This window comes from Cryptomeria japonica, chromosome 10 (genome assembly GCF_030272615.1).
Source record: "Cryptomeria japonica chromosome 10, Sugi_1.0, whole genome shotgun sequence".
NCBI lineage: Eukaryota > Viridiplantae > Streptophyta > Pinopsida > Cupressales > Cupressaceae > Cryptomeria > Cryptomeria japonica.
The window spans coordinates 264,925,959-264,953,731 of NC_081414.1; the positions used below are offsets into that span (position 1 = coordinate 264,925,959).

At 39.2% G+C, this 27,773-nt stretch overlaps 1 protein-coding gene across 2 annotated transcripts in view; it reads left to right on the forward strand.

Moving 5' to 3' along the window:
• LOC131039098 (uncharacterized) overlaps positions 1-27,773 on the forward strand; it is a 208,775-nt gene that overhangs the window by 135,037 nt on the left and 45,965 nt on the right. For both annotated transcript variants that reach the window (XM_057971752.1, XM_057971751.1), the window contains exons 8-11: positions 1,827-1,963; positions 2,142-2,232; positions 2,447-2,512; positions 2,739-2,964. In XM_057971752.1, the coding sequence (XP_057827735.1) occupies positions 1,827-1,963; positions 2,142-2,232; positions 2,447-2,512; positions 2,739-2,964 (520 nt within the window). The remainder of the gene's footprint in view (positions 1-1,826; positions 1,964-2,141; positions 2,233-2,446; positions 2,513-2,738; positions 2,965-27,773) is intronic.

A 27,773-nucleotide genomic window follows, 5' to 3' on the forward strand; every position in this document is an offset into this window, starting at 1 on the left:
CCCAGTACTATTAACATAACGTAAAAACTTAGGAATTACTGAAACAGTTCAGTGATTCACTAGTTTCCTACTGGTTACAGTCTAGATTCATGAACCTAGTAATATTACCATAACAGAAAAATTCAGAAATTACAGAACCAGCTCACTGATTCACCAGTTTTCTACTGGTTACAGCCTTGTCAATGCTTCTGATTACAGGGTTCCTTCAGCTTTTCCCATACTTCTAAGCTTAGTGATCCACCACCTGCATTTATCATTTCATCATTATTTTATTTATAACACTTGCCTCTGAAAACGCCTGTCCAGATCAGCATTGCAGACACCTTAGTCACTCACCACTTGACCAAGATGCTCTTTCCTCCTAAAACTAGTATCACACAGGCCAGAATGATTAAGAGCGGGAGATTGGTAACAGTTGTCAGTCCAACATCTCACTGAACATTCCTTGTTTCACCTGCCAGGTAAGTCCTAGCGTTGAATAGAGCATGTATCGCCCAGCAGATAGGTCTAACCAGGTCAGCAGAAAGGTTCTTGTTTTCATTCAAAATTATGCCAACAAAAACATAATCAGGTCATTATTTCCAGCCAAAAATGAAAATGGATATTATCTTAAGATGGAAAAATACCCTAAGGGTCAGATTTGCATGGTAGATACGGAAATCAGATTCTTGGAGATCAGTGATCACAGATTGAAAATGAGCAAGGAAGAATTGGAGCACCTCCAGGCCCATGCTTTGAAGACTTACAGGAGAGTTGAGATCTGTGATTCTTTCCATTTGTTTAGTGGCTTATTTGGAGGATCATTTAAACAAAACTTGAAGTTTTCTTCACCAGAGGAGTAAGGGATTCTCCATGAGTATTCATGTTAACTCTCTTTGGATACACCATGTGAACACAAAGCCACTTGTAACAATGATCTAAAATTGAGGCTTATTGTCTTCATGTCGGAGTGGGTTGGGCAAAAGTTATCCTTTAAGACCGCTCAGAAAAGCATGGGTTGGAAAGGCATTGGAGCAATTGATGTCAAGAAGACAAACCGGCATTTAAGACTTTAGGCAGAGGAAAATTATGAGTGTGATGATGTTTCAAACTTGGAGTTGGAGTTAAGTGAATAAATTCTTAAGGATTGACGAGGAAGTTGGTGATGGTTGTAGTGAGAAGGAAACCATTCTAAGGATGTAACGCTACCCTTTTTTAAGTTATCTGTTGGAAAGCCTTGATTTTCACAATGTTTGGACTTTGGAGTTCTCCATGTATGAGTCTTTCTAATTCTTCTTTGCCTGTTTGAGTATCTGTGTAAGTTTACCCCAGGTTCAGCTTTTGTGAGAGCTGATTCTGTAGAAATCACACTCCAGGGAAACAATAATTAGCATAAATCTTTCTTGACTTTCTCTGCTGTGAAAATTACGTGACTAGGATTGGTGATCTAGTCCTAGGATTGTTGCCTAATAACAGAAAAGACATTGCAGCCTCACAAGGAATAATCAAACATTGCTAGCTTTAATCAAATTAATGTGGTCAATGGGTGGACAATATGCAACGAAACATGCAATACACAAAGCTAACAATTGCCTAAAGAAAAAGCAAGGAACCCCCGATAGCATCAGGATATTACTTTGATTTATCACTTAAATTAGTATTGTCTGCTACAAAATTGAGAAATAATGTGATTTTTGATCTTTGTATTATTTCTCAATTCGTATCATGTTTTAGAAAACCCCTCTTAAAGCTTATTTCTTTTAGTATGGTAGGATTCTAGATATTTTTATGTGCTTTGACCTATTTCTCTAATTGGATTAAGGGATTGTTGACAATTCCATTTCCAGGTGGAGTCAAAGAATGAAGTGCAAGCCTTGTATCCTTTAGACGCGGAATTTACAAGGCCAGCATGGGTATTTGGTAATAGTTCTTATGCTTTCATCAAGAATAAGGGACAGGATAACTACATTGCATGCACGTACAGGTATATTTACGTGTCTAGAAGTCCCCTTTTTTATCACTAAAGTAATCCTTATTGCTTTGCCCATGTACCTTCCATTTATTTATTATTGTTATAAAAATTACCAATCTGTTCTATGTTCAATATAATTATCATATTTGTATTGTTGGTAATTGTGATATTTATCTATTTTGACTTACAGGCAAAAGGGGAGGTCCTATTTGGGAATTCTTGATCATACTCTTTGTTCCTTGTCCTTAGTTGATATTCCTTTGACATATCTCAGCAATATTGTGAGTTAATATAAATTATTCCTTTGTTTACTCAAGGCTGCGACTGTAAAGTTGTTAACCAGGCAGTTGCTATTGTCACTTAAAAGAAGTGCTGTTGATTTCTTGCAAACATAGCTATATCATATTCTTAAATTGAAAATAAGGAGATAGGAGTTCTTGTAGATGATTTTTCAGAGCTGAAGAAACTGATAATATAAATGCTTTGCTAGGTTAGATCTCTATGGGAAGTATTTTGTACGTTGAAGGCTCATCGCCTAAACATCCAACGTCTATAGCAAAGGTTTTCCATCGGTTTCCTTTTCTTTCCTATTGAATTTGCATGTGTCACTATGACACAGTTTGTCAATGAGTAAAGAAAGGCAATTCACTTCATACTATTCATTCCGTTTTTTGAACTTAGAGATTATTGTTTGCTTCCTCAATTTATTTAAATGAGTAGCTGCAATTATTACAGATCCCTTTGTAACCTTGTTTGCATTTTTTAAGTCAGCAATATTTGAGTGCAGGTTGCTTTTGAAGAAAATTGCCTTGTAGTGAAAGATATGTCTATAATCTGGAAATCGTCTTCTTTAAGCAACACGGATTATAATCCATTTTTTAGCTCACCAGAACTCATTGAATTTACCACGAAAGTACCTGGACAGACAGCATTTGCTTATCTTTATATGCCTGTAAACAACGATTACCAAGCTCCTGAAGGAGAAAAGCCACCACTACTTCTAAGGAGTCACGGTACGTAAAATAATTTTTGTGAAACAGGGTGTTTCAACAGAACATCTATTGCTTGGGAGGTATAGATTTATGATGATTTCTGTTCATGTCAATGGATTGTTGTTTATGAGCATTAAATATTAAGAAGATCAATTCGTTTTTATTGAAACTGATTTATGAGTGACCGTTGAAATTACAATTCTGCTCTTTCTTTTTACATGTTAGTCTGATATTATTCTCTAGTACACAAAAGGAAAGAGAAGATAATCTAGTAGTACACTTACACTGTAATGTCCCACCCTATTCCGGAACACTGAACAAACTGTAGAACTGAAAATAACCTGCTTGTTCCCTGTATTATTTTTTGTTTGGTTGATTTTATCTTTCAGAATTAGACAGAAGTTGCAGAAGGGGTTTTGTGTTTCTGTTTTGCAATGTTTGAGTTGATAATATTGAACAACAATATATATTTGCAATAGTAAACAATTCTCAAACAACATCAAATACTATGCAACTTGAGAGCTTTAAATTTCAGATTTCTTTGTAGTCTCAGAATTGCAAAATTTGTTGATAAAGAAAATGACCTAGTTCAGAAATAGGTCTTACAAAGCAGATTTAAGCATACCTAGTAAATGTCCTCTGAATCTTGATGAATAAAGGCTCCTAAACAGTAAACTTATGGGTCTGAAACACCAGGCTAGCAGCTACATAGGTCACTGAGAATTTTTTTTTTCCGCACCTTCAAATCTGCCCTCTACAACGCAAAATACCTCTCAATAGGGAAGTCTGATTTGGCTGCTCAAGAAGTGCAAAAATGTGTCACCAAAACCTATGCGACTTGGCCTAGAATCACCGTGTCTTCTAGGGAGCTGTACGGCCTGCTTTGAATTTAATTTTTGATATTAGTAACCCTTTAGTCTGCTGAAAATTGTTGAAAACCTGCTCCAACCTGCTGAGAATGAAAAACGGATGTAGCCCAATACTAAATAGCAGTTGAGTGGCTTTTCCCAACTCCAAAATGACTAGAAAGGGGTGTGGCCAGGCAAGCAAGCTCCTCACTTAGAAAATAACCAGAGAACTGCTCCAAAACTGATTTCTTGTTGCACAATTGATACCTTTGAAGTATGATTTCTTCACACACCCTAGGAAGATCTTCCACTTCTGCGGATGTTAACTTTTCTGAAGGGTTTCATCTTCATAAAGCTGCTTTAAACTTTCAGGTTCAGCTAACTCCTTAGGAGGCAAGAGAGAAATATTCAGCATGACCTAAAAAATGACCTCAAGTTGCCTTTTATGGCCTCCTATTCCTATGCCCTAATTAGGGTGTCCTTTCCAAGCGCCCACTTTTGATTACACTTAATTTTATTCACTTTTAATCTGTCACTAACAATCCTCTTTCTCTCTCCTAAAGGGGCACCCACTCACTCTTTATAGACCTTTTTTTTATAAAGTAATAAAGTTCACTTTTGGAGGAGTGTTTCTTAAGGTTAAATATTGATTTGACTTGGGCAACTTGAGATATTATAAATAATTAACTGATACCTCCCAATGCACTCTAGCAAGCTGTTTGAACCACGAGAGAATCAACCCTATCATGGGTCCTCTATCCATCTTGTTAGACTACGAGGACTTGGTGATAGACTAACCTTGATAACTGAACAGGCTAGGAAAGGGATATTGCATACACAGATTGTAATGTTCCCTTTTATATATGCCCTAATTTTTTCCCTAAAATCCTATTGGGGTTAGGAACATTAACTTAATCATAAGATATCTCTAATTAATTGGAAAAATTCAACCATAGGGAAGCTAGAATAAGGTGACTTGATAGGGTGTTGTTGACGTGTTTTTAATGACTACGTTGAACACAAAATAAAGTAACCAACAGTCACCTTACTCTCTCTTGATCAAAGTGCGATTGCATGCTAAGATTGTAGGAAGTTCAAACAATCAACTCCAAGGTTCCTTTATGCTATGGACGCGACTTAGTTGGCTGATGTGATTGCTGGTAATCCAAGGGGCCTTACATTTGGATCATTCTTTCACTTCTTTGCTGTGGCTGAAACTCCATCATCAGATATGGCAATTTTGCGATGCTTCTACTTTGAACGAACTAAAATGAATTGAAAATAAAGGGGAAAGGGGTAGAGGATCTAAATCTACTCCTAAGGGCAGTGAGATCAATAGATAGTGCTCTAGTGGACAAACTTCAAATAAACCAAGCTCTGCTTCGCCAAGTTTAACTACAACTCTGCAAGAACCGGTGCAATCTTCTGAGGATGTTGAAGGATTTTCACATTGAGAAAGTGCATTTGAATACCCAACACGACGCAATCCAAATGACTATTCACAATCGAGCTTAGCATAAATTTGGGGGTTTAGGCTAACTTTACACTGCAACTTACAATTGACAAGATGCAAAAAGTATGAACGATGGGAATTCATCAGACACCATTACATTCTCCATTGAAATCAAAGCACTTTATTTAACAACTAAGAAAATAAAATTCTACTCTAAGTGAGGAAGGTGAAACCATGCAAGTTTTGAAAAATAACATAAGTGAACATCAAAGAACAATGCATCACTATTATTATCTCAAAAACTTATCGCAACAATTTCATACAAGTCTCCCTCCTTTACAAATGAGGGGGGTCACCCCTTTATATAGGCCTTAGGCCATGATCACATGCAAAACCCTAATTAGGGTTTTCCCTAAAAGATTCCCCACACATGATGCAACAAGGTGGGAATCAACAATTAATAACCCATCATGCCCTTGTACAATTAATTCAAAAGTACCCAAAATAGCATCCATTTGTGCATTAAATGCACCATCTTTACCAAATTCGCCCACATGCATTGAATATTTATTTTACATGCAAAATTGCCATGTTGTCATAAGTGTCCACCTTTCTCGCATGCGACGACTGCATGCAAAAGGAATTTGCTATAATGCCTTAAATGTGACGATTGCATGCAAAAGGAATTTGCCACAATGCTATAAATGCGACGGCCTGGTTGCCTCTTGGTGAGAAATCGTTGGAGAGAGAAAACTTCAGGAGAGAGAAACTTTTGATTCATGAAGAATTTTCTTGAAACTTTGACTTTTCCTTGATCTAGGGAAGCTTTTTCATTGTTTTTTCACAACTCCTATTTTTTAGGAATTTGAATTCCGGGGTCCACGAGAGAGAAAATCCTCTCACGATTCCAAATCTATCATCATTTTGAAATTTGGATGATTTTGGATCCCTGAAATGAGGCTTTTCAAAAATTTTCTTGAGGGGAATTGTCTCTTTCTGTTCATCTTTGATTCCTTGCTTTGGAATTTTATTATTTTATCTTCAATTCATCCAGGGCGTAGAGTTCATGTGATGAAGGAAATTTTATAATTTTCTTCTAGGTTACTGGGTTCGCCTCTGGGCACCCCTGGTACGAGTCCTGGTTCAACCGAGTCTGTGGTACGGGTCCGGTTTGAACAGGGTTCGAAAAACCTAGAGTGGGTTCGACCCTGGTCGAACCCAGTCAAACCCGGGTGGACCCAGTCGAACCTGGGCGGCCCGTAAAGTCAAAAAACAATGCAATGTTTTTTTTTCAATTCCGCCTTGTAAAAAGTGAAAGTTATAACCTAAAATTGACTTCTAAAACATTTTATTGACTCATTTCACCTCATTTGTGTTGCAAACAAAAGTTTTATGAGAGCAGGTTGAAGAAAGGGTGAACAAAATTTGGCTTCCAAGATCAAAGAGGAGGAGTTGAAGACTGATTTTTGAAGCTTCAACAAGTGTTGTAGCATCATTTCCATACATTTTCAAGCTTCCATTGGCTGCAAGAGGTAGGTTTTTAAACATTTTTTTCCAACTATTTTTGTTTCACATATTGTCAAACATGAAACTTGAATTTTTTTTCATTTAGTTTTTGTTTTTGAATATGTTTATATTATTTCTTGCCATAGGAACTAGAATGGCATCTACATCTTCCTCCATTGGCAATGAACAAATAATTGCAAAACAAAGAAATGATCCAAATTCTCCCTTATGGAAATATGTGGACACTATAAAACAACTTCCGGGAGGTGGGGGACTCCGTTGGAAATGCCATGGATGTGATATTGAACGTAATAGTTCATATTATCGGGTGGTAGGCCATTTGTGTGGAATAAAAGGAAGAGGCATCAAAAAATGCTCTGGAAAAAATGGTAAACCTATACCAGATGAGACAGTGATGAAATATATTAGGGAGCATGAGGCGGCAGAAGAGAGGGAAGCCCGTAGATTGAACCAAACCACATCAAAGAAAACAAAGGGAATGCAAGGCCCTTCTAATCCCACTATTGTAGTAGAAGACCACCCCTTCTTTGCCACAAATGAACCTCAAAGTGAACCACCCTTGACACGTAAAAGAACAAAGGGGCCTTTAGAAACCGCATTCCAAAATGAGAGTAGAGACAATGCTGACGAAGATATAGTAAGGTGCATTTATGCAAATGGATTGTCATTCAATGTTGTTCGCTCCCCATATTGGAAGCAAATGATAAAAAGTGTTAATGAGGCTCCAAGAGGGTATAAGGGCCCCCGGTTATGAGAAGGTACGTGGAACATTATTGGAGAAAGAGGTGAAGAGGGTTGAAGTTGCATTGAAACCCATAAGGGATTCATGGGTTGAGACAGGTGTAACAATTGTTTCAGATGGGTGGAAAGATGCTAAAAACCGTCCCTTGATCAATGTCATAGCAGTGTCCCCTAAAGGGGCAATGTTTTTGAGAGCTGTGGATTGTGAGGGCCAAATAAAAGATGGCCAATTTATTGCAGAAATTCTCATCTCTGCCATTGAGTCTGTGGGACCCCGCAATGTTGTCCAAGTCATAAGAGACAATGCAAAAAATTGAAGAGCTGCTGGTTTGTTGGTTGAGCAACGCTATGATCACATCTTTTGGACACCTTGTGCTGTACATTCACTCAATCTTATGCTACAAAGGATTGGGCAAAAAATAAAATGGATCAGAGATGTGTATGCAGAGGCTGAGGACATCCAGATGTTCATCACAAACCACCACATGTCTCAAGGGATTTTTAGAACCTATTCGAATTTGGAGCTATTAAAGGTAAGTGAAATAGTAATTTAATTTTACATTTTCTGATTTTTTTTTAATTTTCAATGTTCATAATATCATTGTGTAAGCTATATTGTGTATTCTTCTTTAAAGTTTGGCTTTATTTTTTAATCATTTGGCATTAATTTGTGTTATGGGTTGCTGAAACCCCTTTTGCATCAAACACAATCGTCTTAAGATGACTTGTGAAAGTTAGAGTGGCACTATGCAATATGGTGATCAACACCAATTGAACTGTATGGAAGCAAAGTAGCATTGAGAGGGCAGAAAAAATTAGGGATAGAATATTGAATGAGAAATGGTGGGATCTTGTTACATATCTCCTATGTATCACTGAGCCCATCATGAGCATGATTCGCTATACAGACATGGATAGGCCTTGCATAGGTGAGATTTATGATGGCATTGACTCAATGCTTGAAAAAATAAAGGTCACTATAAATGAAAAAGAGAATGATCCTCAGGAGAAATTCTTCAAAAAACTGGAATTAATTATTGTAGAAAGGTGGAATAAGATGACCACTCCTTTGCACCTTCTTGCCTATGCCTTGACACCTAAGTACTATAGCAATCAGTTTCTTGATAAACCAGGAAGGATTCCACCATGGAGAGATCTAGAAGTATCTGATGGGTATAAGGCAGCATTTCTTAGACTATATCCCGATGATGATTTGCGAGATGTTGTTACAAATGAGTTCATAGAATTCGCAAATGGGAATAGTCTAAGTGTTGATGCACTTCGTCATAGTGGGAATTCTGCTTTTTCATTCTATTTCTGACCCTCAATTTCCCCTTTGCCTTGGAAAATTTTGAATTCCTTGATTTAGGCTCTAATTCCACTTTGTGATGGAATTCTTCATTTCATCCATTTTCCATGCTCATTGCATTTTGGCGCCTTAATTCTTCCTTGGGCGAAATTTTCACTGGGTCATGGAATTTGGAAATTTTTGAATTTTCCTTGACCCTTGCATTTGGTGCCCTTGAGCTAACTTGGGCGGGATTTTCTACTGGTCATGGAATTTGGCTTATTTTGGATTTTCCATGACATGGGCATTTTGGCTCCCTAGATCATCCTTGGGCGGAATTTTTCACTGGGCAAGGAATTTCATCGTTTTCCCTTTTTACATGCCTCCTCATGTTTGGTGCCCTTCTCACCTACCTGGGCGCTATTTTCAATTGATGGAGGAATTTTGCTTATCTTGGATTTTCCATGATACCTCTGATTTAGTGCCCTACCTGGCAGTTGGGCGTGGATTTTATTAGATGAAGGAATTTCATGACTTTTGTTTATTTCTCCAGACTTTTAGCCAATTTGGGAGATTTCCATTTTTTAGGATTCCATTTTGGGGAATTCGAAGAGCTTTTCCATGCCTTGGAGATTTTCAGCTTGCCACTTTTAGAAATGATCGTGAAAGCTCAGTCTTAAGTGTCTGCCTGCGAGGAACTTGCCACAAATAGACTTTCCAAAAATAAAAAGTGCTTCAAATGTCAGAGTTAGAGCCCAAAACAGGATGTAGAGACACTTTCTAAAAATAGAAACTTACTAAAAATAGAAATTACTAAAAATAGTAAGTTCGATTTTTGGTGAAACGAAGACATTCTGGGAGGTAGTGAAATCCCTAAAAAATAGGAACTTTCTAAAAATAGAAAGTTGCTCAGAATTTGCTCGAATTTCACGTGCTGGTTCCTTAGAGGGCCTTGATGCCAATTCTACGTTCAGTTTTCGAAACCCTAAAAGGAAACCCCTAAAATCTAGGACCGAAGACAAAAACCCTAAAGCTGAAAAAAATGAGCCCTAGACTTAGCCAAATTTGCTCAAATGAAAAGCAGATTTGATCAAATCAACCCCACTCACTTACAAACTCAGAGAGACTGTCGAGACCGCCACAAAAAGACTACAAAAACCAAAACCAAAGGATCAAGAGGGCCTAAAAAGTAGGGGGTCCCCATTTTGAATGGGGCGATGTGTGAAAACGTCACAATAGGTGCCCTAGAGATCCTCTACCCTAGGCCCAAAAGTGGATATAACATCCCTCTTGGGCTCATGTGGCTCGTGCCATCCATATGAGGTGGTGTACTTAGTGAGGTGTCCTATAACTGTTCCCCTTCATCATGTCATCCAGTTCCACTTCCTATGATTGGACTCCTTAGTATGTTGATCCACCATGATAGAGGGATGAGGTGTATTTACAATAGGGTGCCCCGGAAGTCCATCCCTTCTAAAAGCCCAAAGGCGGTACCCCTTGTACCCCCTTGGCCTCATGGGATTATTTGGTCACCACCATGAGGTGACGTACATAGAAGAGTACCCCATCACTATTCCCCTCCTTGTAATCCCTCATTGCCCCTATCATGCCTGAATATAATAATTAAGCAAGATATATAATGAATCCTAGGCAGTCATAAACATACAGCATATTATAAACAGTCATAAACAGTCAGATATATATTATAAACAGTCATATATATTACAAACAGTTATAAACAACAGCATATAATATTCAATGAGCAGATAATAGTCATCATGCTATGCATAAAGAATTCATACCCAAACCCAAAAGTACATTAGAACTGTTGTATGTTTAATTATCAATATTCAATCTGATTTCATTCCATGATCCTTAAATGCTTGGAATAATCTCTCCTTTATACTTTATTGGTGGAAGAGTCACCACCTTTCATAGGAATTGAGGCATCACCTTTCATAACAATTGAGCCACCACTTTTCATTTCTTCTTTTGAGAATAATATATCATTCTTTAAATTGATCTCCCTCGCATCTCGTTCTCAAATGAATCTTCTTACCTTTATATCTTCCCAAGTGAGGGAGAGGTCACATCTCTTCATCATGCCTGCCCCTTGGCAAGAGACACAACTTTTCACAATTCGCACCCTTTGGAATAGTACAACCTTTCATAATTTATGCCCTTTGAAAGATACACAACCTTATCTACTTCCCATTCCTTTCGTCCTCCATTAATCCTTCCTTGATTCCCATGCTTCATTCATTTCTTCCCTTCTCCTTATCCCTTTTGAAATGATCTTCTCTCTCTTATATCTCATGTTTGAGAGTCACAACTCTTCATTCCATGCCTTTTGACCATTCATTAATTTAATTACATTTTGATTATATTATATTATATTTTTCCTATTTATGTCTCTTATTATTTATTATTAAATCCCATTTCAGAATGGTGACATTACACAGATAAGAATCATGACTAAGAACATAGGACTTTTATTATAGGAGACTATACTAACGATTTAGGTTTGTCCGAGCATCACAACTTACTAAGATGTAATCCTTAAGATCTAAATCTTTAGGTTTGTCCGAGCATCTCTGACCAATAATTGTTACCGACCTCTAACTAGATATCAGACTATTGTGCTATCCTCAGAATCTTACCATGCATGCCATATTCCTTTAACTATTTAGTTAATTGCAACTTGATGTGTCCCACCGAAGTGTACAAGCTTCCGTCCCTTGATTTATCACCATCTGGTACTTAAGAGCTTCTAATGAAGTCAAGGAATTGTGTATACTAGACTCTTTTGTATGATTGATCTTCTTGATGAGATGTTTACTTTTGTATTCTTCCATACTAGATCTTTTTGATAGGATCTTCTAAATAGAACCTTTCTCAAGGAGACAGTCTCCAAATGTGTAGTTGACCGTTTCCAACATAATGACAATGTTTGGTCTTGATAGCTTTTCCTCAGCTTTCTAAATTCTTATGGTTGCCTTCTTAAGAGCAAAGCCTCTCCCCATTTTTGACATTTTTTTTTTTCTTTGTTTGATTTATAAGCTTTTGGGACTTTTGTAGTTTCATCTTTGCTGCTCCAAAATTATCCACATGGCTCCATAGGTTAGGAGTTATTAAGGAGTTGGTAGACATCAGTCTAGTATCAACAATGCTTCTCCTTAATCCTACTTTAGCTTTTTGACTCTAGGACTTAGGTAGTTTTCTAATACCTCTTAGGACCTCTAATGGTTAATTTTGGCAGGTCGCAGTGGGAGGGAGGTATCCTTTGCATGCACAATGCTACTGTTTTAATTGCAACATTATGGAGTGGACTGGCTTTTGAGCATTGAGTGTGTTGCATTTAGTTTGCATTTAGGTATTTCTTAACATGCATCAAAGCAGTGTAGCCATTTGGGATTTGGGTGTTTAAGTGATGCACTTTCTAATACTCTCGTTATTTTACAAAATAAAAGAACAAGAATTGAAAGAAGATAGCTAGTTGCATTAGGTAAGGCCATGGTTTCACCTCTGCCAATTTCATTTCTGCATATACTTATATTTCAAACAAAATTGCTAGCAGGCTCCCTTAAGAAAATAAGCCTCTTATTTTCATATCATTTGGGATCAATCCTTTATAAACATAGACTACAGATAGTCTAACTAGCATTTAACTCTAAAAAATATTAGCATTTCACTTATGCATGACCATGGATGCAATGTCCCCTTTCTAGGTGACAGGAGATGAGCAGAGGGTTGACCTATCATTCGATTTCCCGTAGGTCAAACAGATGGTTAGGGGACTCATTCTAAGGGACATATAGCTTTGCAAGGGCTCTGTGATCCATTTTGAGTGTTTACACGATAGTTCCTACTTTTTAGGGAAGCCTCCTATATTTTAGGGAGAATTGGCACTTGACTGGATGACCACCTGGGGGACCTCGGAGTAGAGCAGGAGCCTTTTGAGCAGTGTTGTGCATTGCACATGCTCCCTGTCGTCGACAGGGTCCACCTCTTTTTGTTTTTTTTTAGCCTTCGCCCTATTGAGTTCTGCGCAAGGCGTGTTGCGTCTTTTTTGAGTGCCCGTAATCAGTCTAGAGGATGATGTTGTCATGAGCGTAAGCCTGGGAATCTGCAGGGTGAGTTAAGTGAGAGATAAAAGCTTGCAAAGTCCCATATTTTCCCGAGCTAAGGTGTAAAATCGCGGAGTTTCAAAAGTTTGTGAAATAGGCAAAAACCCCGATTTTCGCTAAAAAGAGGAAAATCACGAAAAGGTTAAAAGTTTGCAAAAGTGTAAAAAATCGCCGAAGTTCGCCCATGAAGGAGGTCGAAAATGTTGAAGTTAAAACTTTGCAAAGATAGCGATATCGCCGAACTTCGGCAGCATAAAGAAGAAAATCGCGAAATGTCCAAACCTTGCAAATAGATCTCAATCGCCGAAGTTCGGCACCAAGGTAAAACACAGAATTTATGAAGGGTTTGCGAGAGGCCATAGTGCCGATTTTTGCTAGCGTAAGGTAAAGCGCAAAACTTCCAAGTATAAAACCTTGCAAAGAGGCCAAACACCCCATCTTCGCATCCAAGACTAAAACCGCGAAGTGTAAAAGTTTGAAAGAGGTCAAAAAACGCCGAAGTTAGGCACCAAGCTAAATCGCCCAACTTCGACAACCAGGGTCATATATCGCTAAAGTCTGCAAAAGAGGGTATATTTTTCCGCAAACCTCAAGCGTAGAACAAGAAAGTGTCCAACCATTAGAATTTCAAAATCGCGGAGACCCTACCAACCGCGAGGTAAATTTCAAACTGAGGGAAAGCGTCATTCTTCTTAGGAATCGCGAGTTGTGTATTTTTTCAAAAAACGCAAGGCATAGGAAGGGGCATTTTCAAATTTGGTTTATGCAAAATTGGTTAGATGTGTTTATGCAAAATTGATTAAATGATTAAATCCCGTAGACCGCATCTTTTCTCGTTTGAAAGGCATCAGACAAAGCAGTTAAAATCAGAGTCTGTCCAAAGTTAATCAGGAATGCAAATTTCAGACTTTAGGAATCTTAAACCTCATTCATTTTTGAAAAACTGAACTTAAAAGACTAAGTGCAAATTTAGCAATCAAAATCGCCTATGTCCTTGAACCGCAGCCGAATAGTAAATTTTTTAATCAAAGAGCTTAGTAATATTTCATGTCCAAATTAATCAAGCTCTTTTGCTGAAGTATCATGCTTTCTTCAAATTTTAGTTTTCTGTTAATCCTTATGTGCTAACGTATCCCTTTTATCTAACCTATTTTATTTCCTTCATCTAGTCTCATAATCCGCGTTCGGTTGTGCAGGATAGATGCCTAAATCTGTGGTAGAGTCCTCAAAGACACCTGGTGCAGCCGAAACGTCCCGAGCTTCTAAATCAGACATCCCTCGCAAAGGCGAGAAGATGAAATACCAGTATCAGAGAGGAGGACCAAGGGAGTCAAAGGTCCAAAGCATATGGGAAAATGTATGTGATACTGACCTGGGCCCCATTGACATTCAGGACTTTAGAGACAGGGTATTCTCCCTTAACGCCTATGGCAGGCCTAGGCGGATGATGGAAAGTGGTATCGCCTAGGTAGCAGGATTTCCTCCATCTGTGCAAAATTATGAGCTGGTAGTTGAGGCTGCCCGACATTATCAGCCAAATACTAGGTTAGTGGTTCTTGAGAATATGGTCCTAGTTGACTTCACTCCTGAGGCCATTGGCGACGCATTCGACATCCCCTTCTTGGATAACCCCATTGCGACAACCATAGATGAAGCACAAGTTGCATATGATATGAACCCTGCTAAATGTAGGACATTGATAAATGAGGAATGGTATAAGGAGAGAAGGCCTTCAAGTATTAGAATTGGGAAAAAGACCCCTAGAAGTGACTTTCACAATGAGCATGGAGATATGGTCACCTTGCTAAGCCGGGTTATGGGACTCCCTCAGTCTAACGTTTTTGAGGAGTGGATGTTCTATTTTACAGAGCAGGTCTTCACTGGGAAATCCAAGTTCGATTGGGCCCAGATCATCAGCAACAATATCCATACCCAGTTGGTCGAACTTGAAGGGAAAAAGCACTTCACCATGACCTCTTATCTAGTCTATATGTTCACTCGACACCAGCCACTGCCAGGATTGATCAAGAAAGGGGAAATCGGGAACGAGCCCAATCAAGTAAAGGTGTACGATTGCTATCCTCAACTGCATTATCATGACATAGCTCAGAGGGAAAAGAAAAACCCTGCTTATACTATTGGTCAATATGAGTGTGTCAATGACGCCTTCACAATGCGCCTAGTCAGGCTAATGCAAGGAGGATTACACATAAGCCTCTCAGAGCAGGCTACCATTTTGGTACAAAGGTGCGGCGCCTGGATTATTCAGCTCCCTAGGTTCTCCTATATCCGGATAGCCAGCTTTGAAGGGGCTCCTTTCTGACTTCCACGATATCCAACCGACAAAATAATTCTTCTGGAAGTTGCAAGGCAAGCTCGTCCAGTGAGCAGTTTACTCAGAGACAAGAAGCAGTCCGGATTCACCTTCCCTATGGTGGTGGGTAACCTTGATGTACATTTAAAGAATGCAACTCATGCCGATGAATCACTTGCTGAGTTAGCCTCTTATGGCCTACGAAACATTTCCCAAGGAAATGTTTTGATCATGACAATTTGGCAAAGAGAGCCTACGACAAGCTCTACAGAGCAAAGGAATCAATTGAAGACTATTGGAAGAATTGTTCTGATGACTATGAGGTCTGACGACATGAATATTCTAGGTTAAGTGTGCAGCAAATGCGACTTTATGAATACCGTCGGGTCCCGGATCAGGTAATAGATTTTGGAAATTGCTTACAAGTTCGGGAGTTTGAGGTAGTAAGACATCTCTTGTCGGGCATCGATTGGTCACAAGATCCAATCACTGATTTTGAGGCAGTTATGGCAGCCCCAGGAAGGTACATCGATCATTGGCTACACCAGCAGATTGAGCGGCTAACTCATGAAGGAGTCCAGTTCACCTACCATATGATGGGTAGTCTTGATTCTCAGTCCTTTGAAGATGAGGGAACCTCAAGCGCACCTAAGGAAGAGGTTGAGAGACCCGAAAAAAGGAAGAAAGCCAAAGCTAGCAGAGGGACTCAGATGTTTAAAAGGACTAGAAGGGAGAAGTTCCCTATTAGAAGACCATAGGTCACTTCATCATCAAAGGACCCCAGTTCCGATGATGATGTAGTTGAACTTGATTATATACATGCTTTGCCTTCCCAGAGCGATGTTGATGCATTCAAAGCTGATAATCCTCCGGTACAAGACAAGCTAAATACAGAGGTGGGGATCATTGACTCTAGCGAACCTGAAAATCAAGTTGAGGAAGAAGAAATTCTGTCCAATCAAGGGGCTGATATTCATGAACTCACCAAAGGGAGTCGACACAAGTTGCATCTGCATAGTACTGACAAAGATGACACCACCATTGAAGGAGAACGAAGGGCAGATGAGACCCACGAACTTGACAGAACTGAGGAACAACCATCACATGGGGATACCAGATAGTTGTTCAGCGAGGTAGGTGTTGTGCGAATTGCACATCCATCCCCGTCTTGGACAGGGACCCCTCGGTTTGTGCCTTTTTGTCTTTGCGGAAGAGGAAAGGGATATGAAGGGTCAAGTTGGTGAGTGATGGAGTCTGGAATGTCATCTTGATCTTCAAATGCCCTGAAATTTGGCTAAGTCTGGAATGTCATCTTGATCTTCAAATGCCCTGAAATTTGGCTAAGTCTGGAATGTCCTGATCCTGAAATTTGACTAAGTCTGGAAAACTGAGGAATCCTCCAAAAACTAGAATTTGCAATATAACTCCTGGAGGTCCGAAACCACTCTCAAACATCCTGAGAGTATATATGGAATATAACTTAAAGTATAAGAAAGAAGAAAGATATATTCCATAAAATGATCCTTCGACGAGAGCGAAATGTTGCAAAAGACCCTAGAGGTCCGAAATTCACTTTAGACCTCCAAATTCGGACCCTGGGGCAAAAGGTTGAAAACGCGAAATATTGCAAAAAGTGGATTTAGGTCCGAAAATCACTTAAAATGCCCAAATTCGGACCCTGGGGCTAAAATGTGAAAAAGTGAAAAAGTTGCCAAAAGTGCCTTCAGGTCCGAATTTCACTTAAAAACACCAATTTCGGACCCTAGGGCCGAAATTCGAAGTTTTTTTTTAAATTTGCAAAAAGGTGCTTTAGGTCCGAAAATGATAGAGTTCGCAAAAAGGGTTCAAATGCTCCGAATTTGCCAAAATGCGTTTTAGTCCGAAGTTTTTTTTACAAATGGCGATAGGGTCCGAAAACTTTCTAAGTTGCAAAGCATCCAAAAACTCTGAAGTTTTTTGCAAAACGTCTAAAGCATCCGAAATATCCCCAATCGCGAAAAAGGGTTTAAATTCATTCAAACACTCCGCAATTTGCAAAGGGTGAAATAGCTCCGAAATCTCAAATATATATCAAATTTGCCAAAACGCGTTTAGCTCCGAAAATACTCCCAGTTTGCCAAAAAATGCTTAACAGGTTTGTAAGAAACCCCAAGAGCTCCAAATTTTGCCCAAAACATCAATTTCGGACCATAGGGCCGAAATTTAATATTTGGAAGAGTTGCAAAAACGTCCAAATGATCCGAAAATGCCTTTGGGCACCAAAACGCCTTGAAACTCCGAATTTGCAGAAGTGTTTAATGGTCCGAAAATTACCCTTTAGCTGGAATAAACCCCTCCAAGGTCCGAAATTTGCCATAGTGCCCAGAATCCCGACGCATAGGCCCAAATATAAGGAATGCGAAATTGATAGATCCCCATTAATCCGAAGAACGCAGCACATAAAGTTTATTAGACAAAACGCGAAAACGCAAAGTTCATAATTTAGAAAATGGAGATGTGAAGTTTAAAGTCTGCAACTCCCCCCCCCCTCCTATTCTCTGAAATTCGCCAGAAAAGGCATGAGTGTTAGGATTTTAAAATCTGCAGGAGCTCTTCAAACCTCCAGAGTTGCGCTATAAGAAGTTTTCAAACGCCCAAGACTCCGAAGGTAAAATCATGCAGAAGTAAATCCCCCAAACACTATCAAGACCAAGGATCAGATTTCACATTCGAAGAGAAAGGAGAAGCATTTTCAAGATACATCTCACAAAGAGCTTCTCAAGCCAGACGTCGTAATTAAATTTAATATTTGTTAAATTAATTTAATGAAGTGAAATTGGTTGATTGATCGCAGGACGTCATCGAAGAACCAGGAGAAGGCCTCAAATTGAAATCAAGGAAGGATCGCAATCCAAGGCCAAGCGTTGGAAGCTGGAGGAGAAAGATGCAATGTAGGATCAAAGCGACGAAGCATTGGGAAGCATGCCACAACTTGGACCACATAATTGAAGTCCACCAGCAAGATTAAAGACAAAAAGCAAAAGAACACTCAAAATATGCATTCTCAAGAAAGCACACAACTGGATTTAAGTCCAGAAATTCAGTTTTAAAACTGAAACGACTTTATTGTAAACTGCCTATGGGTCCCGTGCAAAGATATTTTTGTGGATAACTATTCCCAACCATCAAGAAAACCGGATAAACTTGAATTAAAGCCAAAGTGGCAGGTAGTTGAGATATTTGTTGGTTGGATAAATAAGAATTAATTGGGCATAGGATAAAGCTGCTAGCTTTTGGATGACAAGTTGCAGCCCTTGGATGCAGTCCATCCTAGCCTTTGATTCAAAATTCTAATATCTATAAAAGGCAGAGGCCTTTCTTTTGTAAAGTGTTAGATAATTGGAGATTGTTATGATGCATTTGGGGTATATGATGCATTTCTGGTTCATACCTTTGGTGGTCTGCTGATTGTAGGTCACTGTGCATGGTTAGTCTGAACCCAAACTGTGCTTAGTTCAACTACTGGTGTTCGTCTTAGGCTGCACCAGAATTGGGTGCCTAAAACGGGTGTCTTCGGTCTGAAAATCCTTCATCCCTTGGAGCTTGCACCGTTTTTGTCTAGCTGTGAGGGTATCTCTGGCGAAACAAGAACTGGTTTATCAAAATCTGTCTACCCACTGCATCAGCTGTCCTTGTCCTTAGGCTTCCTGAACCCTTTCCTTTTGCTCTTTATTGCGTAATTCGAGAATCACAGCAGACCAGTTTGTTGCAAATCGTAAGTCCCCTTATGTTTCCAGCAAAAGCACATCAAACCACTGAGTAATCCCGCAGTCAAGATCTGACAAAAGAAACCTTGAGGTTGTCCCCTTTGATCAAATATAAAAAATAGCATTAGGGACTTCCTTATCTCAAGAGAGGATAGGATACTCAGCTGGTTATTCTATTTGGCGTTGGCCGTATGGAGTTTGCAGCAATGCGATTTCAGACACGTCAACAGAATTGGTGCTAGAAGGAGGGCACCTTAACAGTTCCTTGCAGCAAGTTGAGTCTAATTGACCTTTTAAATGCTATATTCGGGATATGCAAGATTCCTGTTAAAACAGAAAAGCCAAAAAAAATCAGAAAACTTGAAAATACCAAAAATATTTTTGAGTCAGTCGCTTCACGAAGGTTGTTGGTAGTTTGAAATTTTTCAGATCCATCAGAGGTTGAGTTTGCAGTTCTATCCAAGGCGGCTGTCCGAATTTGCATCTTCAGCTCGCTTCAGAATTCATGACACCACAATGCACGATGAACTGAATTGCTTGACATTTTTGTCAAGGGTCGAGCTCGCATTATAGGGGCAGATATTCTTTTGGGATGTCCCCAAACCAGAGGCAACTTTACAGTCGGATATCCCTAGTCCTCCGTCCAGCATCGAAGAATTTACAAGATTCAAGAATTTGATTGAGAATCAGTTTGGTCTCGAAGAGGAGTTATGCTTGGAGAACGTGCTGTCACCTTGGTGGTGCAGAATTCACCGCACCCCACATTTAGAGTTCACCTTCTCGCTATGCATAGAACCAGTCAGTCAAGTCAAAGCCCAATTTGGATTGCCGGAAGAACCAGAGGAGAGCATCACCAACAAAGTGTGGAGTGCCTACCTTGCTACAGACGAGTAAAGACAAACGCAAAATCAATGCAGCGCTGCACTCCTCGATGATGAAAGGATGGAGTTGCCAATTGCTAAGCAAGATGAACCGGTCAATCAGACCAAGGCAGCAGATGAATTTATTATCCCTGCAACTGATGAGGACAGTGTTCAAAAGGACAATCAAGTGAGCTTTGTGGATCAGCCACAGGGTGAAGAACAGTTTGCAGCAACCTCACCAATGGACGATGCAGCCCAAGAGTTCGTCGAGGATGTTTTTGAGGGCCGATCAATCAAAGAGTCCCTACTGTTTAAGTACGTACTGATAGAAGTACATAAGGCTGGATTGTTCACACAATATGAAGATGCACCCCTCTTTCCTGAGTTCGAGTTCGGTTTTGAGATCAACTATCAGCTTGCGCCACCCAATGAAAAATCTGATGCTGATTTGCACACTTTGGATGCTATCGAGATGCTGCACCACCAATGGCGACCTCCTGATATAGTTGCTAAAGCCTTCCCGCCGCACAACCCACCGTGCAAAACTCTGCATGACTCGAAAACCTGCCAGGTTGTTTCTTTCCCTCCTATTGTTAATTTTGAAAATTTTCCGTTTAATTTTGAATATTCTGGAAAAACGACCTGTAAATGGATTAATCACGGACCTATTGAACTCCCTCAATTAATAATTCTACCCGACGTCCTGGTTAAACCTGAGAGTGGCCAACTGAAAATTTTCTTTTCAGAATATAAAGACAAACAGGCCAAACTAAGAACTATTCCCACTGCCCTGTTACTGCTGCATATACTGAGAAATCATCATGGATCGGGAACGCATATATATAACCCGCCTTTTGTACAATTGGTCTCTTCTTGTACATAGTTAGTTTAGGTTTTTTGTTTGTTTTCAGTTCTTTTAGCTTAGATTTCCTGTTTTTTGCTTTAGTTTAGTTTGCTTTCCGTAGTGTAGGTGTCCTTTCGGAAGGGGTTGTCTCCTTGTCATTTTTTGAAGGGGTTTGTTTGCTTTTCCCAGCTCTGGTGTACGAACTTGGAAATTTTTTTCCAGCTCATTTCTTGGATGCCGACTTTGGTAGAGCGCCTAATTGACGGTTGCCCCCGTAGTCAGTCCATTTTGGTTTAAGGCTTAGTTAGTCTAAAAATTTAGTTTCTTACTGTGTCTTGTCACCAACGTTGTGATCACTGCACTTTTAAATGCTTAAAAACACTTAAAGTTTGTCGTTTTATCAAAGGGAGGTCACTGCAAGTGAAAAAATTTAGAAGCTTTGCTTCAGCGACCACTGTAACGCTCAATCCCACGTAGGCTTCACTGCTTACTAGCCAAGGTGAAAAAGTGAAAATAAAAGAGAAAAATCAAAAGAAAAGAAATTGAAAAGCAAAGAAATATCAAGTTGCTTGGCTTTGGGAATGCAGACACCTCTGTCGATTTTCAACAAGAAAATTTATCGGAAACAGAGCAATCTCTGTGAGCTTATAGGCGATAACTCCGTCGAGGCTATAGACGCTTGCTGGCAGCGGGGCTCTATCCAGGTTGCTTTTGGAGTTAGAGTCGCTCTACGTAACTTGCATTAACTAAACAATGATATCTTAACCTTCTTTAGGCTTGAATGAACTTCACTGCACACACTCGATTTCTCAAGGTTGGTGACTTGATTCAGTTTGCGACCTCATTTTTACTTTGAATCTGTCTTCTGTCATTTGGGTTGTTTTGTGGAGTATATACCAGAGATTCTCGGGTTCGATCCGGATAGTCATCCTTGGAATGTTCAGGAACATTTCCTAGCCGAGTCACCATTTGTTGTGCGAATCGCACACCCATCCCCGTCTTGGACAGGGACCCCTCGGTTTGTGCCTTTCTGTCTTTGCGGAAGAGGAAAGGGATATGAAGGGTCAAGTTGGTGAGTGATGGAGTCTGGAATGTCATCTTGATCTTCAAATGCCCTAAAATTTGGCTAAGTCTGGAATGTCCTGATCCTGAAATTTGACTAAGTCTGGAAAATTGAGGAATCCTCCAAAAACTAGAATTTGCAATATAACTCTTGGAGGTTCGAAACCACTCTCAAACATCCTGACAGTATATATGGAATATAACTTAAAGTATAAGAAAGAAGAAAGATATATTCCATAAAATGATCCTTCGGCGAGAGCGAAATGTTGCAAAAGACCCTAGAGGTCCGAAATTCACTTTAGACCTCCAAATTCGGACCCTGGGGCAAAAGGTTGAAAACGTGAAATATTGCAAAAAGTGGATTTAGGTCCGAAAATCACTTAAAATGCCCAAATTCGGACCCTGGGGCTAAAATGTGAAAAAGTGAAAAAGTTGTCAAAAGTGCCTTCAGGTCCGAATTTCACTTAAAAACACCAATTTCGGACCCTAGGGCCGAAATTCGAAGTTTTTTTTTAAATTTGCAAAAAGGTGCTTTAGGTCCGAAAATGATAGAGTTCGCAAAAAGGGTTCAAATGCTCCGAATTTGCCAAAATGCGTTTTAGTCCGAAGTTTTTTTTACAAATGGCGATAGGGTCCGAAAACTTTCTAAGTTGCGAAGCATCCAAAAACTCCGAAGTTTTTTGCAAAACGTCTAAAGCATCCGAAATATCCCCAATCGTGAAAAAGCGTTTAAATTCATTCAAACACTCTGCAATTTGCAAAGGGTGAAATAGCTCCGAAATTTCAAATATATATCAAATTTGCCAAAACGCGTTTAGCTTCGAAAATACTCCCAGTTTGCCAAAAAATGCTTAACAGGTTTGTAAGAAACCCCAAGAGCTCCAAATTTTGCCCAAAACATCAATTTCGGACCATGGGGCCGAAATTTAATATTTGGAAGAGTTGCAAAAACGTCCAAATGATCCAAAAATGCCTTTGGGCACCAAAACGCCTTGAAACTCCGAATTTGCAGAAGTGTTTAATGGTCCGAAAATTACCCTTTAGCTGGAATAAACCCCTCCAAGGTCCGAAATTTGCCATAGTGCCCAGAATCCCGACGCATAGGCCCAAATATAAGGAATGTGAAATTGATAGATCCCCATTAATCCGAAGAGCGCAGCACATAAAGTTTATTAGACAAAACGCGAAAACGCAGAGTTCATAATTTAGAAAATGGAGATGTGAAGTTTAAAGTCTGCAACCCCCCCCCTCCTATTCTCTGAAATTCGCCAGAAAAGGCATGAGTGTTAGGATTTTAAAATCTGCAGGAGCTCTTCAAACCTCCAGAGTTGCGCTATAAGAAGTTTTCAAACGCCCAAGACTCCAAAGGTAAAATCATGCAGAAGTAAATCCCCCAAACACTATCAAGACCAAGGATCAGATTTCACATTTGAAGAGAAAGGAGAAGCATTTTCAAGATACATCTCACAAAGAGCTTCTCAAGCCAGACGTCGTAATTAAATTTAACATTTGTTAAATTAATTAATTAATTTTTCAAATTAATTTAATGAAGTGAAATTGGTTGATTGATCGCAGGACGTCATCGAAGAACCAAGAGAAGGCTTCAAACACAAATCAAGGAAGGATCGCAATCCAAGGCCAAGCGTTGGAAGCTGGAGGAGAAAGATGCAATGCAGGATCAAAGTGATGAAGCATTGGGAAGCGCACCACAACCTGAACCACAGAGTTGAAGTTCACCAGCAAGATTAAAGACAAAAAGCAAAAGAACACTCAAAATATGCATTCTCAAAAAAAGCACACAATTGGATTTAAGTCCAGAAATTCAGTTTTAAAACTGAAACGACTTTATTGTAAACTGCCTATGGGTCCTGTGCAAAGATATTTTTGTGGATAACTATTTCCAACCATCAAGAAAACCGGATAAACTTGAATTAAAGCCAAAGTGGCAGGTAGTTGAGATATTTGTTGGTTGGATAACTAAGAATTAATTAGGCATAGGATAAAGCTGCCAGCTTTTGGATGACAAGTTGCAACCCTTGGATGTAGTCTATCCTAGCCTTCGATTCAAAATTGTAATATCCATACTTGCAAAACTCGGCGAGCAATTCAAAAACTCGCGAGTAATCGCGATCTATAATGCCGCGCGAGTTAATCGCGAAAATACTCGGGGTGATTTTTTTATATACTCGCCCCGATTTTTTTGGCAAATACTCGCCGTTAAAGGCCAAAACCCGCCCGAAACGCGGCACAAAATGCGAGAAAAACGCGACTTAAGTCGCAGGCAAAATAAAAACCGAAGTCTTTATTCCATTTCGCGGCTCGCGCGACTCCAGAAGGCAAAAAACGCCACGCGATTTGCAGTAGGGTTTGCATTTGCACGCGCGACCAGGTTTTTACTTGTTTATTCATGATCTTTTTGTATTGTTTTATTTCGAATACACAGTCATTTTGACTGTGTAATACACAGTCATTTGAAATGACTGTGTATTACACAATCAAAATGACTGTGTATTGTTTGCATTTGCACGCACGACCAGGTATCTTTTTGTATTGTTTTATTTCGAATGACTAAGACTGTGTAATACACAGTCATTTGAAAATGACTGTGTATTACACAGTCTTAGTCATTTCAAATGACTGTGTATTACACAGTCACAGTCATTTCAAATGACTGTGTAATACACAATCATTAGTAATTACAGTCATTTCAAATGACTGTGTATTACACAGTCATCAGTCATTTGAAATGACTGTGTAATACACAGTCATTTGAAAATGACTGTGTATTACACAGTCACAGTCATTTCAAATGACTGTGTAATACACAGTCATTTCAAAATGACTGTGTATTACACAGTCACAGTCATTTCAAATGACTGTGTAATACACAGTCATTTCAAATTTTCAAATGACTGTGTATTACACAGTCATCATTACACAATCACAGTCATTTCAATTTTCAAATGATTGTGTAATACACAGTCATTTCAAATTTTCAAATGACTGTGTATTACACAGTCACAGTCATTTCAAATGACTGTGTATTACACAGTCACAGTCATTTCAATTTTCAAATGACTGTGTAATACACAGTCATTTCAAATTTTCAAATGATTGTGTATTACACAGTCATCATTACACAGTCACAGTCATTTCAAATGACTGTGTATTACACAGTCATCATTACACAGTCATAGTCATTTCAAATGACTGTGTAATACACATTCATTTTCAAATGACTGTGTATTACACAGTCATCAGTCATTTGAAATGACTATGTAATACACAGTCATTTCCAAATGACTGTGTATTACACAGTCATTATAGTCATTTCAAATGAGAAATGACTGTGTATTACACAGTCATTTTCAAATGACTGTGTAATACACAGTCATTACAGTCATTTCAAAATTTCAAATGACTGATGACTGTGTAATACACAATCATTTTCAAATGATTGATGACTGTGTAATACACGGTCATTTGAAATTTTGAAATGACTGTGTAATACATAGTCATTTTCAAATGACTGATGATTGTGTAATACATTAATCATTAATGTACATTGTAATTAATGACTGTGTATTACACAGTCAATTGTGAAATACTCATAGTCATTTGAAATGACTGTCAACTGTGTAATGTCAATGTGTATTAAAGTATTTCATTTAAATTTAAATTTGAAGTTAAAAACTTAAAAAAATACACAACCAATTAAAAATTTTAATTTTAGAGAGTCATCTATTAATAGATGACTGTAAATAAAATACAGTTATACAGTTATTGTAATTTTTGGATGTTTGTGATTTTTTTTGGTAACAATGTTATTTATCTCTAAATGTTGCCTCTCTTTTGCTAGGTTCTTTTCCACATCTTTTTGAAAGAAAATGGATTCAGCTTCTACAGTTAAAGTTGGTGGCAAAAAGAGAGACCCTTGTTGGAAACATGGGAGACCAGGTCCAAAACGAGGAGATGTTTTTTGCAACCATTGCAAAAAAATTGTAAAAGGTGGCATTAATAGGTTCAAATATCACCTTGCAAAAATTCAATGCCGAGATACCACAAGCTGTACGGAATGTACTGAAGAGGCTACGAGAGATGCAATAGCAACGCTTGAAGCATATGATCAAAGGAAGGCAACAAAAAAGAGAACAACAGAGGCAATGGCAGCCCCAAGGGCAGATTTGAGTTCCATGGGGTCACATACAGATGTGGGGACATCTGGTTCTTCCCTTGGGCCACGGATACGAGCAAAGGGAACTTTGGACAGCAACATGGAAAACTTCTTTATTCCACGTAACACTCCTGGTGCACAACCTGGATTGCTTGGCACTGCATGGAATAAAGAGGCTCACCAACAAGCCAAGGTGGCGTGTGCTAGATTTTTTATCTACAACGATGTTCCGTTCAATGCTATTTCTAGTCCATCTTGGGACCAATTGGTCACCGCGTTGACTGTGGCAGGTAAGGGGTTCAAATCCCCTAGCCGTTACGAGGTAAGTGGACCGTTATTGCAGGATGAGGTCCAAAACACTCATGCATTAGTGGAAGAGCAAAGGACTATTTGGGAAAAGAATGGCTGCACCATTCTTTCTGATGGATGGACAGATGGTAGGAACAGGACACTCATCAACTTTCTAGTTGCTTCAGGAGGACAGTTAGTATTTTTAAAATCAATTGATGCCTCCAATGAAGTGAAGAATGCGGAGACCTTGTGCAACATGTTGGATGAAGTGGTGATGGATGTGGGAGTGCAGAATGTCATCCAAGTTGTGACTGATAATGCAGCTGCATATGTGGCAGCCGGCAAACTTCTAATGGCTAGACATCCGACATTATTTTGGAGCCCTTGTGCTGCCCATTGTCTTGACTTGCTCCTTGAGGACATAGGGAAACTAAGTTGGGTAAAGAAAGTGGTTGAAGATGGAAGGAATATCACCAAATACATCTACAATCACACATGGGTCCTGAATCTTATGAGAGAGCACACTGAAGGTAAGGATCTTGTGCGGTCGGGGGTCACACGCTTTGCTACCAATTTCCTCACCTTGCAGAGCATACTTGCTACATTGCCCAACCTGAAGCGGATGTTCGTGAGTGAAAGATGGTTGGGGAGTCCTTATGCTACAAAGCCTGAAGCAGAGAAGGTTTTGATTGCCATTTTTGATACTAATTTTGCCAAGATAGTGGAGGAGATCATCAATGTAAGTTTTGAAACTTTAATTGATGATTTATTATTTAATTTTCTAATATTTCAATCTGCTGATTTTGTTAGATTTTTTATATCTAGGTGTCGGAACCGTTGGTGAGGGTGCTACGAATGGTGGATGGGGATCATAACTCCATGGGGTATCTATATGAGGCCATGGATAAGGCCAAAGAGGCGATTCAACACTTGTATGGGTCAAACAAGACCAAGTATGAACCCATATGGCGCATAATTGATCGGAGGTGGAACCATCAACTCCACCAACATATTCATGCTGCTGCCTACTTCTTGAATCCCAAGTTTTTTTACTCTTCGAGTTTCAGAGCAGATGCAGAGGTTAGAATTGGCCTTGACACATGCATTCGGAGATTAGTTGATGATGAGATCCTTCGAGACCTGATACTTGATGAGTTGCAGAGTTATAAGAAGGCCTTAGGGGAATTGTTTTCTTCACCTGATTGCAAACGTAGGAGAGCCACCTTACGACCAGGTAAAAAAAAGCATATGTTTAATTTTTACCATTTATTTCTCTCTTTAAGATTATTGAAATCTTTACAAGTTATAAATCACATTTTGTATCCTTGCAGATTTGTGGTGGGAAGATTATGGTGCCACAACGCCTAATCTTCAAAAGCTTGCCATCCGCATATTATCACAGCCTTGTAGTGCTTCTGGTTGTGAGCGCAACTGGAGTGTTTTTGAGAACATCCACACAAAAAAGCGCAATAGGTTGACTCAACAACGCTTGAATGATCTTGTCTATGTGCGGTACAACATTCGATTACATGAGAAGAAGGTGCTAGGGCAA